Raw genomic sequence first — 15,813 nt, forward strand, 5'->3', positions numbered from 1 at the left:
CACGTGGACACCAGAGAGCACTAGATTTTCTTTAAATGTAGTTTTTGTTCTCACAGAAGTGACAGAATTGCTCTGTGCAGGACGTGGCTGCCTGAGACTGAGAGCCCAGTCTGATCACATCTTACAAACAGTGTAATTTTTGCTGAAAAATAAACATGTACAGTGGCTGGGTGATCCATTCTGTCATAGAAAATTACGGTTTATAGCTATGGAACTTCCATCCTCAGCTGAAGAAGGAGCTTCAGCAGTGTTTGAGATGAGACCCTCTAACTTTTAGGCAGTAGAAGTCAGGTAAATCCCATCTCACTGAGGCTTTTAAGTGATGTCAGTATAAGGATTTAGCCCTTCACAAGCTGTCATGGTTTAAGATTTCCACAAAGTGAGAAGAAACCTGCTTCTCTCTGCTGCCATGTAATTAATGGCCGTATGCTCTTGCAATGAATGAAGGTTTGTCATCTCTGTGGTACTTCGAATTAGCGTAAGTTAATGGAAAATGAAAGAACGAACATTTATGCCCTTGAGTGTCTCTAGAAGTGAGGGTGTACCTGTTCTGTAGAAGCATTGTGCTTGCTACACCAGCAATACATCTCCTCTTCAACGGAGCATCTGTTCTGGTGACCAGCTCCCTGCCTTGCTCAGGGCACTCTTGTTAGGGGCTGCTTTCTTACAGCTTGCCATGAAATGATACCCGTGTCAGCTCGCTGCAGCTCCAAAGGCACGCAGCTGTGCTCCCTGAGCCACCGTGCCAGCCCCTGCATGTGCTATGCAGTACATCCTGCTTCGGCACCAGCCGCTTGAATTGAGGATGCTGTCTCGGACTTGTACAGCTAGCGAAGCGCCCTGTGGGCTTCATTGCCACAGCCAAAGCAGTGTGCTCTCTGTAGCTTTGCTCGCTCCAGCCAGGAGAGGACCAGGTTTTTGTGACCGGCTAGTGGCTGAGCCTCATGCCTAATCAGAGGGTTTCAGCTGACCTGTGGTAGCGCCTGGGATTTTCAAAGATTCTCCGCTTGTCCCAGCTGCTTTTTCACCAGTGCTGGAGATAATGTGTACTTCTACAGGGTGGTTTCCCCTGGCTCTCTGACTTTATTTGCAGTGATGTGACACGGGCAGGAAACACCCCGGGTAAAAGGGAGTGCGGGGTCCATGTGAGCCTGTGCCTGCAGCTCTCCAGACGTGCCATGGGGGTTTAAATTAAAAAATGGCCGTGCTGGGGCTTTCCCCATGGAGGAGAGCACACACACCTCCCCGGCAGCTGGAGCCGCGCTATGCTGGACCAGCATCCCAGGTGCATTTCTGGCAGCTCCCGGGCAGGCGCGTGCCCTGCAGACAGGTGGGTCACTCTCTGCAGCATGGATGCTTTTTGGCGTGCTGCTGAGGCTGCAGCCCACACGCTCACTCCTTCCTTCTCCCCAGCCATGTGCCTGCCACCCACCCACAGCCTCAACGTTCGGTCAGTCCAGGGCTCGGTTGTCTTCTGCTGTGATTGCAGGGTCACGCACACGGGCACTTTCTCCCAGCCCTTCCTGAGACAGCGCTAATAAAAATAAAAACTGTTGTAAATGGAGAAGCAGGGGCCTGGACAAAGGGGTGAGTGTCCTGCCTTCTCACCTCCTTCCCTCCAAATCTCAAACCTAAATCTTTGCAACGCTATCTACACCCCCTGCTCCTGCAGCTGCTGATCTGATGGGTCAGAAATGGGTATTTAGTGTTTGCATCCCCATGGTGGCTATCTGAACATAACGTGGAACAGATTCAAACTGCAGATCCAGGTGGTCTCAAAAGGGATTTGGAGCAAGCCCTAAGTGCTGTAGCTCAGCCTCACCTTTGATAGACGGACACTGGGAGATTCCCGGTCAGTGACCAGAGGGATCCGGTCAAAGGAGTCAGCAGGGTTGCGCAGGATGATGCAAAGCCTGCCAGCCCCAACACTGAGAGAGGTTATTTCTTCGGGGAGACAAAGCAAATATATTCTGATTTCACAAAGTAAGAACAAAGTCTCTTTATCAGTGAGAGGTGTGTATCTAGTGAAATGAGGATATTGGTGTGGCGTTATTTGGTTAGGAGCGGCAGGACAAAGGTCTTTAACGTTGAACGATCCTCCCTGATATTTACACGTGCATCCAAACAGGAAAATCGGCACCTTCACCTATAGAGTGAATTTTAAAAACTTAGTTCCCAAACTCCTGCATGTCCCGCTCTCTCCACCAACCCCCACACACAAACACATCCCCAAACCAGTGAAATAACAAGTAACAACTCTGCGTTCTCGTTGCCCCACAATGCCACCACTGGAAATTCAGCCATTTGTTCACATGGTATGTATTCGTAATCTGTCCAGGGTGGGAAAGTTTCTCCCTTTTCTTTATCAAAGGCCATTGTTTTACCCTTGCCATTTGAAAAGAAGAATGAGCGAAACAAATGCTTTTTATGACTGTGTGGGTTTTTTGTCCCCATTTTGTTTTGGTTTTGTGTTAAGAATGCTTTAACTGCCAGCTGTGGGCTCTCTCTAGAGTCCAAAACCCCTTAGAGCACCTTGCAAAAATAAAAATGTCCTCAAAGACTACTGAAACAACCCCTCCCGGACTGCATGTATGCTCCCGTTTGCCTCCCATGATCTCTTGATGTTTGTGCTATAGCGGATTTATCCCTCTTTCTATCCCTCTTTCTCTGTTGTGGTTTTTTTTTAATTTCTTTTCAGTGTTGATGCAAATCCCCTATTGTATTCCCCCTCTGTTCTAATCCAGTTTCCATATTCTCTGTGATGTCTTTCCTTATCTTCATTTCCTCATTTCCTTCCTCTGCTTTCCATCAGCCTCCAAAAAAGATTTGGGATTATACTCCTGGAGATTGCTCTATCCTTACTAGAGAGGATAGAAAGGTAATTGTGCCTCACGTACGTTGTACTACAGCATCTAGCGCGTATGTATGTGTGTATGTGATTTTCTTTTTCTTTTTTGTTTTTGTAGCATTGCTTGGGTTTTGTGTGCTTGTGAGTGATTTTTTTTAATTGGGCTTGAGCTCTTTAGCCTAACAATTAAGTAGCTATTAAATTGATTTGATAAACAATCCTTAAAGCATAATCAGCCATAATTTAGAGTGATGGTTTTGCTATCTTGACTTGCAATGATAATTATACTAACAGCACATTGCATATTGTTACAGTATCTTTTTCTTTTTTTTTACAGGTGGGTTTTATAACTTTATGGTTTGTAGAATTAGATTCTAGCAGGCCTGCGCATCTCTTAATTTTGAATATTAAATGCCTAAAACTATTTCCAATGTAATGATTGAAACATGATTAATTACTAGTGAATTTCTGTGTATTGTCCATACCATCTTTGTCTTTTTTCAATTAAAAAGGCTCGCTTTTTTTTTTTTCAAAATTAACATTCCTTTGGTTTCCCCTAACCCTAAGCATTATTTTCCCATTCTTCTTCTCCTTCTTTAACCAGAGTGATCTAGAAAAAGACCTCTACCTCTACCAGACTGAGTTAGAGGCAGATTTAGAAAAAATGGAGAAGCTTTATAAAGCGCCACATAAAAAGCCACAGAAGGTATTTCCTATTCTTTTCATGCTGCCAATCCCTGTTTCCAAACTCTCTGCTCTAATCTATTCACTGCTGGATGATTATTAAATGAGGTTGGGATAAATAATGGTTCTGACCGTTCTGACTGCATGGCTTGCTGTGTTGCTGTCAGAAATAATAGAACGTGATGCTGAGAATCCGGCTTGAAATCCATTTCAGATACAGTGATTTCCTCTCTCTCCCCTGTTCCCTTTCAGCTGCCCCTGCCCCCGTCCTCCTTTAGGGTTTTGAGTTCAGTGTCTGCAAAAAAAAAAAAAAAAAACAAACCATCTCTCTATTTTTCACATGAATAGGCAGCAGCAATCAGCTTAAAATTCTTGGTTGGTGTCACGTCATCATCTCGTGCCTTTGAAGCGTGTTGCCATCTAGCCTCCCTTCATACAAGCCCTGCTCTCTGCTAGGAGCTCACGCCTACCCGAGATTTGGATATTCCCAAGAGATTTTACACAATTTTCCTTATGCTGCACCTTGCTGTGGCCTTCTAGGGCAGGTCAGCTGCTGCTGCTGCTTCCAGGGTCTGCAGGACCCGAACCATGAAATGATAGCTCAATTTGGTAATGTGCCATTTTTTCTATTTTTCCCTGTTGATTTTTTTTTTAAACTGCGGCATTTCACCAGGACTTGAAAAAGCTGCTTTTTCAGACCCAAGATTTACTTTTTCTTCCTACGTAAGAATCCTCGCATAGATGAGGGGACACCAAACAGAGCATTTTTTTCTGAAATTGCCTTCAATTTTTTAAAATGACGTGCCTAGCGTTAGATGGATTTAAAGCAAGCGGATAAGAACTGGCTTTTGCTATTGAACCGGTGCAGCTGGCATTGCTTCTCTTAAGTAAGGAAACCGAACTGAAACATTGCTTTTCTTGTTAGCGCTTTGATATTTTTTTGAATGCTGAGGAATGTATTGTGCTGCAGAAATGTAATATACCTTTAAAGCAAAGGCGGGCAGTGACCGGTTGGGGGAAAAGCTTGGGGAAATAATTATGAGCATGTGTCTCCTGGTCATGGCCCAGCTGGTTATCTCTTCTTGCTTTTGGCTTTATTCACAATGACTCATTTGCGGACAAAAGAATAGGCGCTACGAAAAGGCATCGGCTGTGCTAAAAACCTGTCACTGCCCTGAAGGAACTTAGGAAAATTGTCGCTTTTCTGCAAAGACTTTGACAGCTTAAATTGCATTTAGACTTAAACCTCAATGTCTCCTAAAGGCTAATATTCAAGCAATAGAAGGAAAATTACTTAAGCAAGCCTTTTTCTTTCTCCTCATGTGTGTGTATCAATGACTCCTTTGTTTGGACTTTTGCAGAATACAGCAGGTGTTGCTCCCCTGGAAACTTCCACAGACCATTCTTCCTAGTAAGTTTTTGGATTGCTTTTTGACGTCTCTTTTACAGTCTGAAGGCATGTAGGACAGGGGTTTGGGTGCTGAAAATGGGGTGTCTTTATGTTTTGGTGATGGAGATAGACAAATACATGTACCGTGAGAATATACAGGTGCTTTAGATGAGTCCAGGTACAATATCCACTCTATGATCTCAAATTAATTTTGAAGTGATTACATGAGTGATTGCATTGCCTAGATAATAATTGCTGATTGTGATAGGCAGTGACTAAAAAAAACCCTAACAAACAGACCTTTAACTCTGTCTTGATGAAGTTTACAAACTGACTGTAACTTCATGCAAGTAACTTTATTGCATGGAATAAACAAAGTTTGTTTCTGTTACACACATAATGATAGATCGGCTTCTGTTAGATGTGCCCAGTTGTGTGCACCAGATTGAAAGGATGCTGTTGATGGAAGGCAATTATTTTCCAGCTTCCAGGAAGGGAGCAGCAGTAGCCATAACAATAATTCTCAAAGACCTAATGAGGCACTGATTTTCTGGAGGAATATGTGATAAACAGTATACTCTGCCTAAATGGGTTGTACATGGAGCTGGCTTGTCTTAAAAGAGGAACACGAAAAAACAATATTTTTTTTGTTTTTTCATCAGAGCAAGATGTTGAGCTGTGCTGAGTTACTTGAGCCATGGAGCCAGCTCCTGCTGCGAACCTGCTGCTCCTTGTAATTGGACTGAGCGCTTAACGTTGTCCGTAGGCACAGTGATCCCCTCTGCGTGAATGGTTTGTTAGGAAAGGCATGTTCTCCTCCAGATGCCCATTAATGTCACGGGTGTTCACCACCCCTCTGCCTTAGGGGTCTCCTGTACTTCTCTCAGCTCTGTTCCCATCTGTGTGTATTCTGCTGGGAATCTCGCACGCTGCACGTTTTGTTGGTTGCTCCTGTGACTTTTGTTTTGTTTTGATAGGGAGAGAGCAATAAAATAAATGGAAATCTCAGAGATTAGCATAAATAGGTGATATCTGCCGAAGACTGGTAAGGTTTCGGCCCAGGGCAGTGCCGTCTGTGCCCTCTCTGACACCAGCGCACAGGAGTGCCAGCGCTGAGCCAGGGAAGGGGAAGCAGCCTGGGAATGGGGCACAGCAGCGAGGCCCCGGCATGCTGCACTTTCCTCCCTGCCTGGCCTTTAGAGAGCAGGGAGAAAAGATTCCCTGAGTTTATTGTCTATTTTGCTGCGTTGCTCTTCCCTCCCTTTGCCTGATGGTGATCATGCAGGCTGCTTGGGCCCCAGGCGGGGCTGCCTGCTGGCCCTGCTGAGGGAGCTGCCATAAAGGAGCTTGGCCAAATGCCTCCTCTCTCTCTCCGGTGTATTCCCAAAGGAGGATCATTTTAACCCTTTGGTTTTAAACAGCTAGGCTAAAATGCTTTTACCTCCCAGGTGAGGAACCCCAGGGCAGTCGTCGTTCCCTTCAGCCACTGGCAGGGCTCCCTTGCAGCCCGGCGGGGAGCAGCACTGGGGCAGCCCCGTCAGCTCTGTGGCTCTTCGAGCATTGCTGAGGTTGAAAAAGTGACAGCATTCCCTTTCTCTTCCGTGTTGCTTTTCATGAGCTTTTACTTCAGAAAGTAATTTATGGAACTGTGTGTGACCTGGTTTTCCTCGTCCGGAAACTAAACTCTTCTTTGTGATCCAGACATTGTGTAATTCCGCCTCCATAGCCAATCCTGTGATGTGTTTGAAAGCTTTCTCTTTACCCCAGAAGTACAGCATCTCTCCAAAATAAACAGATGCATGTACAAATTTATCTGCAACAAGCAGGCATAACCACGAGCATGTCCATGCCCGCATAGATATGAATCTCTCCTGAACATCAGGATGTAAACCAGCTTTCAAAATGTTTCCGTGAATTGGAAAATGCCCTATTTTTTTATTTTTTTCAAATTTTCCAGCAGTCATGCTTTGGCCCCAGAATAGTTTTGTGTGAGACTCCATTATGTTCTGAAGAGCCTGGCTGAGCACAAGAACTGGGATCAGATGAGTTTTGCTTTTGGGAAAACATTGCCTGCCTGGCTGCTCAGTGAGTCTCTTGTACCTGGAAAGGCCATTCGTACCACAGCATTGTCAGCTGGGGTGTTTTTAGACAGAAAACATGAAATCTAGACATCAGATGTGGTGGCATACTTGTGCTTAGATTCATGGCTGAAGAAAGGGATTTGTAATAAATGTCCAGTCTTTCAAAAACTAAGAAATTAAAATTGTACTCATTTTAACAGCATTTTGTTTATATATTTGCACAGTAGACCTCGAGTCTGGGATTTTCCATTCCCTGTAGTGGAAGCCTGAGGCAAGGCTGAGCAGAACTGGGCACGTCTGGGAGTTTCTTTGGCATTTAGAACAGCACTGTCTGTAGCCCTGTGCTCTTGCTTCTCTGCGTGGTCCCTCACCAATGGGCTTCAGAAATTGCTCTCTGGAAGTCTTGAACTCCAGTGTTAACTGGGAGGCTGAGCTGGTTGAGGTAACTCCTGAGCAGGTGTGCTTTGTAACCAGGGGACAGCCATGACCAGTGTTTAAGGACAGAGGACTGGGAGCTGGAAGATCCTTGGCTACTTCCAGCTAGCCGATTGCTTTGTGTCTGCAGACAGCCGCCACGCATCTGCTCTGTGACTCTGTTGCCTCACCTGTAAAATACAGGGGTGCCTTCCTGCCACCCGTCTTCTGGGGGCGGAGCTGGGAGGGTTCCCTCAGGCAGAGAATGTTACGGCAGTGCCAAGCCTAGAACATTATCTCAGTGCATTCATAACCTCTTCTCACTCAGCACCAGTGCTGCGTACAGTCTGTTGTGGGTTCACAGGTGTGGTTTTCTCTGACTTTACATGAAGCTCTCGGTAACCAGAAGTGACCCGCTGGTGTCCCTCCCCCTTTGTTGTGTTTTCCAGCTCCACGTATTCACCCATCTATCAGGCAGTGAAGAGGGAGACAGAACCAGCACTGGGGGACCCTGCTGGCTTGGAGAATGAAAGGCAGATTTACAAGAGTGTGCTGGAAGGTGGAGATATCCCGTTCCAGGGGCTGAGTGGTCTCAAGAGACCTTCTAGCTCCGCTTCCACAAAAGGTAGGTGGTCAGGGCACTAACCTCTTCTCCATTCTGCACACAGTGTGAAAAGCCAGGTGATAGGGGGCAAACTGCCGCAGGCTTTAGAGTCCTGGTGAAGCCAGTTGAGGTTTCCTCTGTCCTTCCTCTTTGCCATCCCCAGTTTTTTCCCCCTCCTTTTTTCTCTCAGACCACACTGGCCAGTATTTTTCATGACCCCTTTATCTGATCCAGGTTCCTCTTCCCAGCAGGGACCAGCTCCCTCCATCCAGCATCTCAGCCGCACCCCACGCCCTCATGTTCTTCCTCGAGGCTGCTCGGGCTGGCCTTGCCATCCATCCGCTCTCACTGCCTTGCCGTGCTAGAGCCCTCCCCTGCCTTTTCTGCTTTTCCTGCTGTGGTATCTCAGCAGGTCACACCACGTCTGCTGGCCTGGCTACCCTGGCGTAGCCGGTGCTGCGTGCTCCACAGCCCCCTGCCTGCGAGGGGTGTGCAGGGAGTGCACGGGGCACTGCGCCCACAACAGGGACCGCTGCCTCTGCTCCCCATTCCTCCCCTGCCGTGGGAGCCTGACTCCCATCGGGGAGCTGTGCTGGGGAACTGCATCTCTGAGCCAACTTCAACCTAAAAATGGCTTGAGATGGGGAGAGGACTGGGGAAGGAATGCACTGGGTTTCTGAACAGCTCTCCCTAAAAATAGTACATCACACCAAAAAGGTCTCTCTGCCTCCCATCCTCCAGCTGGTTTTCAGCATGATGGCAGGCCCGCAGGGCAGGGGGTCAGACCGGATCTGACAAAAAAAGTCCGTTCAAACAGTTGTTGTTCCCCAAGCTGCAGTTGAACCTGAATGGTTATTTTGACATTTGACTTTGAACTCAAATCGGAAACAGACCGAAAAGCTGCAGTCTGAGCTGAACCCAGACTGGATCTGGCTTGAAAAAAACCACATAACGTCCCGATCTGACTCCCTGATTTTTAAAGCAGACACGCCAGCCACATTGGCTGAAGGACGCAGCTTATTCCTAGCGTGGGGAATCTCTAAGCTGGAGGGCAAGGCCAGCTGGTGCGGCCTGCCTGCGCTAGTAGGGTCAGCCGCCGATTGACTTCTCCCTCCCAGGAATAAACTGCCTGGCAAGCACTGTGCCGAGACCCTAGTAGGTGTGATTACAGGCTTGGTATTAAGCCATTTTTGCCATGTTAGTGCCTCTGCATTCTTGCTGACACCCTGCTCCTGCCCCGAGTTCAGCTGCCCTTTTCCATGGTGCCACAGCTTCCCTGGAAGCTTCTGGTGCCTAGCACTTTTGAGGAGGGTACCTTCAAAGTGCTCCAGAGCTGCCTCTGGTTTTAGAGACATTAGCAGCAGCACTTCACCTCCTCCTGCGAGCGCGGCTTGTTGTGCAGTTCCTTCCTGCTTTTCTTTTATGTTTTGGAACTTTGTTTCTTTAAAGTGCATTTTATGAAACCCAAGCATGTTCTTGCTCCTTTCTGAATAGCTTTCTAGCACTTGAGCTAACAGGTTGTATTTATTTTATTCTGCATGCTTACCAGTGGATCGTAAAGGTGGGAATGCTCTTATGACTGCACCCTCTTCAGTTAATAGCCGAACCTTTAACGCTAGTCATACCGGTATGTTAGGTCACGCATGTAAACATAAGAAGCCCTTATCAGCTGCAAAAGCCTGCATTACTGAAATCCTCCCTTCTAAATTCAAACCCAAACTAGCAGCTCCAGCTGCTCTTGTGCAGGACAAGAAGGGTATCTTGCTGTCTCATGAGAAAGCTCAAAGCTGCGAAAACCTTCGTAGCTCTATTGCCTTGTTTGATAATAAAAAAGCTTTCATGGTAGACATAGGGGAAAGCATAGAAAACATGTTGATGAAGTCGAAGCAGGAGTACGCCATCAAATCTGGCAGTACCATGAGCCTGCAGGAGTATGGCACCAACTCTAGGAAAGGCTGCCTGTTCCCTGCCCCCAGGAAGAGCGGGATGGAGTTTACAATGCTGTATAAAGACATGCACCAGATCAACCGGTCCAGGATCCACTTGGGCCCAGTCTCCTCCTGCAGCGTGAGGGATATTGCATCTCAGTTTGAGAATGAAGCGAAGGGCAGGATGGAGCACAGCCTTAGTCGAGAGGACTCAGAGCAGATCCCCAAACACACCGTTTCCTCCCGTATCAGTGCCTTTGAGCAGCTGATCCAGAGATCCCGATCAATGCCCTCGCTTGACTTTTCCACTGGACAAACCAAGTTCACCGCTTCTCTCCAGTCTAAGACTTGCCTGAGTTCTGCCTACTCTGCAGAGTTTCTTCTGGATTTGCCCAAAGCACACCAAGAAGAGAAGGATGCTGCCAGCTTGGCAGAAAAATCCTCCCGCTCCTGCAGCAATGTGGAGGACACAGCTTCAGATGTCAGCGATGCCATCCCTATGGACACGCTTTCAGCTTGCACGGACGAGATCGATCTCCTCTCAAACGCGTCCAACGACAGTGGCAGCAGCAGCAGCAACCTCAATGGGCCACAGAAGCATAAAACCAACAGATGCAAAGGCGCATGCCCAGCGTCCTACACCAGGTTTACTACCATCCGCAGGCACGAGCAGCAGCAGGCCTCCAGGAACCCCGATTCCAAAGGGGATGTCTATGGGGACAGACACGTGCTCCCCAGAAACGTCTACCTAATGAGCCCGCTCCCCTTCCGATTGAAAAAGCCCTTCCAGCACCGATCCTGCAGGACTCCACCCCCAGAGTGCCCGGGGAGCCCGGCCGTGGCCAGCCCCGAGAACCCGGGCGAGCCCGTGCCGCCGCAGGCGAGCGTAGGAGAGCAGAGTCACCACTGCCAGCACCAGCCCTGCTCCAGGAGCGGGCCGCTGGCCCCCCGACGCCTGTCCTCCTTTGACATTGTGGAGAGGCTTAGCTGCTTCCCCCCCACGGGATCTAGCCGAGATAGCTTCGTGGGCCGGGCTGACACTCCTGACTCCTTAAACAATGGGAACCCTGTTCCATATGCCCTCTGTCACAGCCTGGACACAAACAACAACCCGCAAAGTGAACTCGGGACGTACCTAGGAGGTGGCTTTTTGTGTTCTTTACCAGTGTCCCCTCACCTGTCTCCTTGCTTCCCTTCCCCTCCCCTTTTCTTCCACAACCCTTGCATTTTTACACCCCGCCTTTGCATCCCCTGACTCTCTCTGTTTTTCTCCCTTAGTGTGTCTAACGTCCTTTGCGTGTCTTGCTGAGCATTTTTGTTCAGGACTTGTTAACAGCTGCACTTCTGAGAAACGATTTCCGCTGCCTTTCTAATCACACCGAGTTCAGTTTGTCTCTCAAGCAACTCTGGGGATGCAAGCATCTCAACACGAGATATTTCTAGTCCTGTATCATTTGCACACATGGGAATATAAAAAGAACCCAGATGATTTGCTTTAAGGAGTAGTTTCTCAAGGTCTAGTTGTGTGTGTGTGTGTGTATTAATTTTTTCTCAACAGTAAAATGCCAAATCATACTTTGGCAGCGAATCTTTTCTTCGCAAAGTCCTTTTATGTCTTTACACTTTGCCGTACCGTTATTTTCTCCCTGTTTTTGGATCTTTGTTCACAAGTACAGCCCAAAAAGTGGGAAAAAAAAGAAAATGGATAAATTATCAACATCTGATTGGCAATTTGGACAATGGCAATTGAGCACCCTTACTGTCGTGATGGAAACAAATTGTTTAAAAATACCTGTGTTTTTTTCCTTTCTGGTTATGCTAGATAAATCCATCTGTATTTTAACTTCCTTATGTTGTTTCGAAGTAGATTCAGAATCACCAAGGCATTTTGCACCAGTTGATTACATGGAAACTCCAGAAGAAATTATCCGCAGACGGCATGACGATAAAGAGGTAATGCCCTCCTGTACAGCCTAACAACTGTTGTAGCAGCTCCACATACAAGAAATACAGCATTCAGCCTTGTGTAAGGACAGCTTGTGTGCCCATGGCTGTGGATATTGGAAGTCAGAACAGCAAGTTGGAACTAGTATGTTTTAATTGTAATACTATCCCTGCCACTGGTTTAATGTATAACGTGTAGTCCAGTTTAGCTTTTGTTTAAAATGAACCTGATAGTTCTCATCAACAGCACAAAATGATATATGGGGGCTTTAAGGAATGTGAAAAGGTCGGAGATGTATGTGAGATGCGGTACAACACCCCAGTACTTGCAGGGAAAGATTAAGCAATTATTCTGTAAGTGACTTAAGGTTTTATTGTTGTCCAAGCAAGCCACTGGAGTCGGTATTAATCAAATGGGTGAGAACAGTATTTTTCTTTTGGGAGCCCTCAGTTTTTGAACAGCAAATGTAAGATATTTTGAGCTATCAGAAAGTGTGAAGTTCCCCTCTGGTGCGAGCTAGAATTCTTTACACTGGCTCAAGTTGTTGATGATGGAATGTAGCAGTTGTTGTTGAAGTGGCTGGGCAACACTGAGACAAGCCGAAATAATAGGAGAGCCACAAAACTTTTCAGTGCTGACTGTATCCAGGCTGAGTTAAAGAACTCATGAAGTGATTGCTTTCCAGGAAGCTGGAATTAATTTTCACTGCCTGGGGGGATGGGGAAAGAAGGCATATTTTTCATGTTAAGTCTCTGAGTTCATATAATATTTATGTGTGCTTTGAAATATGGTAAAACCTGCTCTTAATTCCTACGTGAAAAATATATTTTTGCTGATTTCTCCTGTGACACAGTCAGTAATCCCCCCACTTCCAAAATCCAGCACAAAAACTCATGTAAAAGCAAAACTCTGAATTCGCTGAGACCTGCTGGCTTCAAACGAGCTAGCACAGGGCTGAACTCTTCAGCCTGCAGTCAGCCTCAAAAGGTGGAAGACTCCTTCTGCCCAAGTGCTCAAGAATGCATGTTTCCGTCAGCATGCCACAAACTTCAGAAGTCAAAAATAATTCTTTGGGGGTTATTAACTTTCTTTTACAAAGCGTGTTACGTGAGCCCAAAGGAAGCGTGGGAGAACCTGATCCCTGGAGGTGGTCAGGCGCTTTCCCAAGCTCCCTGCAAAGCTCGGGGCAGCTCAGTGCCTCAGAACTTACCTGCGGGGCTGATTCAGGTCTCTTGGAAGTCAATGGATGAAACTCCTTGTTGGTTGAAGGGGCTTTGGGTCAGCCCTCTGCATTATCAGCAATCTTCTTAGAAGCTTCCATGGCCTGGCCCAAACTTATAAGAAGTCCCTGTTGACTTCCATCAGCTTCGAATCAGATCCCCGCATGAGCTGTATTTCAGTCGTGCCATGACGGTGATGTACTTTCTGTGCTTGCGAAGCGGACGGGTGCTGTGTAGTTAGTACAATCGGCGTTTTATGTTGAACTGTAAAATCCCAGCTGTTTGCTGGGACCTCAGAAATTTTATTTAAGTCACATTTATGGCAGCTTTTGAATGCCTTTAACTAGATGATTTACTGCCCATTTTATGCAATTTTATGGCAGAAACTTTTAGAGGACCAGAGACGGCTTAAACGTGAGCAAGAAGAAGCTGATATTGCAGCTAGAAGGCACACAGGGGTTATTCCAACGCACCATCAGTTTATCACTAATGAGCGATTTGGGGACCTCCTAAATGTAGACGATACAGCAAAGAGGAAATCTGGGTCAGAGGTCTGTTTTAGTTACCTCAGTCTGCTGCTTGACCCAAAGCAATATTTGCCTCTCACAATGTTGTGCTTTAGGCCGACATTAGCTCCTCAGAGAATGTCGTTTGTTATTTTTTTTTCCCACCTTCCCCTTTCCCATTCTGGCTTCATTTAGATCTGCTTCAACTCTTGTGCCTGGTAACTTAATTGATATCTCTATACCAAGCTGCATATGTTAAAGCATGCCTGCTGAGGATTGCTGGTGCACACCTGTGATGCATGCCTTTAAATATCAGCTACTTTTAGTGAATCAAAGGCATTCTACATCCTTTGCATCATATTGCTACGTTGTCTTCTTGTCTGTGCCTTACGCTTAGAAACTTCGTGTCTTGTTGATCCTGGCCATGTGACTGTCTCATAGATCATTTTTTTTAGAAATAGATTGTTTCTTCTCCTCTTGAAAGCTGCTTGACGTCCTTTAGAGACAACTGGAAAAAGTCTCAGCATGTTTCATTGTGTACGTTCTGAAAGAGACAAAGGAGGAGGGAGACGGTGTTCCTATGAGCCCAAGGCACTTTTCCTGAGGGCTGGATGCTCGTCCAGGTGTCCTGGCCAAACGCCTTTTGTCTGCCTTGGGGATGGCTGCTGGGGCTGCCAGCAGTGGCTGTGTCTCTGCAGGGTGCTGGGCTGCCCCAGGGGTGCTGCGCTGCGGTGGGCGAGGTGGTCGGCACATGGGTGGCGTACACTTGCCTGCCCTGTGTGTAGTTTTGAATGCTCTGGCACCATGTGAACGTGACTGCTTCTTATTTTATGCTGTGTTACCAAAATTACTTTAAAATTGTCTGAATATGTTGTGGTCATTAGAAAACCAGCCAGGTGAATCAAGTTTTAAAGCCCAGGCCTGCTGTCAGCGTTCTCTTTGACTTTAGAGCCGCTGAAGAAATTTTTTCAGACACGTGCTTAATTTGTTCACATTTCCTCCTCGCCTTTGTCTCTTTCCTACCAGTTTATACAGAGTAAGTGGGTCACATTGCAGGATTCAGCAGGGCCAGGTAATAACCAATAAGAGCCACATCAAATAAAATCCTACTGTTTTTTTCCCAGCTAGTAAATTTTGCTTTTCCATTTGCATGTCAAGGGAAATTTGGTCCTGGAGCCCCAGTAGCGGTAGTTACTGGAGCAGCTTTTGTTCAACAGGGTTTGTCACATTTAAAAGTTTACTTCTGTTAAATCCATTTTCTGCAGGGCTCTTAATTACTGTTACACCAGGAGTTGGCACTTATTGCCCTGGTGGGCGAGACCCATCCAGCACATGTGGACTGTAGTAGCAGTTGCACACAAGCTTGTAGTGGAATACCTGCATTCAATGCCTTCCTCAGACTAATTGTAGTTATAGAAGAGTTTGGGTGCTTTTCCTGAAACAGAGTTGAAAATCTAATTATTATTTTAATGTGTTGATTTTTTTAAATCTCTAGATGAGACCTGCTAGAGCCAAGTTTGACTTTAAAGCACAGACGCTAAAGTGAGTACGGCTTGTTACTACTGCCTTGAGTGTTCTTCCTCTGCTTTTTCCCCAGGATGCAGCATTTAGGAAGCGTCGTGTAATTGAATTCATGTTTGGGGCGTTCCTTTGCAGCAGCTCAACACAAAGGTGTCCATAGTAAGGCAGGGAAAAGTCATACGAATCTTGTAGGTCATAGCCTTGAAAGGACCTGTAGGAAAATGTCTTCTTTCTCGGTGCATCCCTATCTCATGGTTTTTAGGGCAAACCCATGTTCTTTGCTGGAGCAAGTGGGTGCTGTGCTCTGGGGTTGAGTGGAGCTGTGGGAGAGCGCTCTGGCACATGTTGCTCCTTGCATCCTGTTAGCTGGAGGGCTGGGGGAGACCTGCCGGCAGCGGCTGTCACTGCCCTCCTACTGGAGACGGGGGGATGCCCCTGCATGACATCCCTGGCTGTGCTCTGCTTGAGGAGCTGGAAGACCTCTGTTAGTCAGTAGCTCACTGTGTAAACCTGCCGTACAGATGGTCAGAAGAACGTAGAATCCGCAGAACCACAGCATCCTTTCCACTGTGCTAAGCACAGCCCGCAGGCACCAAGGGACTTACACGGATATTAGCTTTAAGCGTGTAGCTGGTCCCTTGCCTCAGGATTTTCCTGATTCAGGACCTGTCA

The 15,813-nt window shown here is 46.8% G+C and overlaps 1 protein-coding gene across 42 annotated transcripts in view; it reads left to right on the forward strand.

Annotated features, from left to right (window-relative positions):
* The window catches only part of SORBS1 (sorbin and SH3 domain containing 1), a 173,209-nt gene that overhangs the window by 139,431 nt on the left and 17,965 nt on the right, over positions 1 to 15,813 (forward strand). For 20 of the 42 annotated variants that reach the window (XM_037401282.1, XM_037401285.1, XM_037401286.1 and 17 more), the window contains 9 exons: positions 2,301 to 2,315; positions 2,813 to 2,878; positions 3,453 to 3,554; positions 4,894 to 4,943; positions 7,867 to 8,042; positions 9,571 to 11,091; positions 11,817 to 11,902; positions 13,498 to 13,665; positions 15,116 to 15,162. In XM_037401282.1, coding sequence (XP_037257179.1) covers positions 2,301 to 2,315; positions 2,813 to 2,878; positions 3,453 to 3,554; positions 4,894 to 4,943; positions 7,867 to 8,042; positions 9,571 to 11,091; positions 11,817 to 11,902; positions 13,498 to 13,665; positions 15,116 to 15,162 — 2,231 coding nt within the window. Of the gene's footprint in view, positions 1 to 2,300; positions 2,316 to 2,812; positions 2,879 to 3,452; positions 3,555 to 4,893; positions 4,944 to 7,866; positions 8,043 to 9,570; positions 11,092 to 11,813; positions 11,903 to 13,497; positions 13,666 to 15,115; positions 15,163 to 15,813 lie in introns of all 42 variants that reach the window. The other 22 variants (XM_037401316.1, XM_037401314.1, XM_037401317.1 and 19 more) reach the window with 14 other exon arrangements.

This window comes from Falco rusticolus, chromosome 9 (assembly GCF_015220075.1).
Source record: "Falco rusticolus isolate bFalRus1 chromosome 9, bFalRus1.pri, whole genome shotgun sequence".
In the NCBI taxonomy this organism is placed as follows: Eukaryota; Metazoa; Chordata; class Aves; order Falconiformes; family Falconidae; genus Falco; species Falco rusticolus.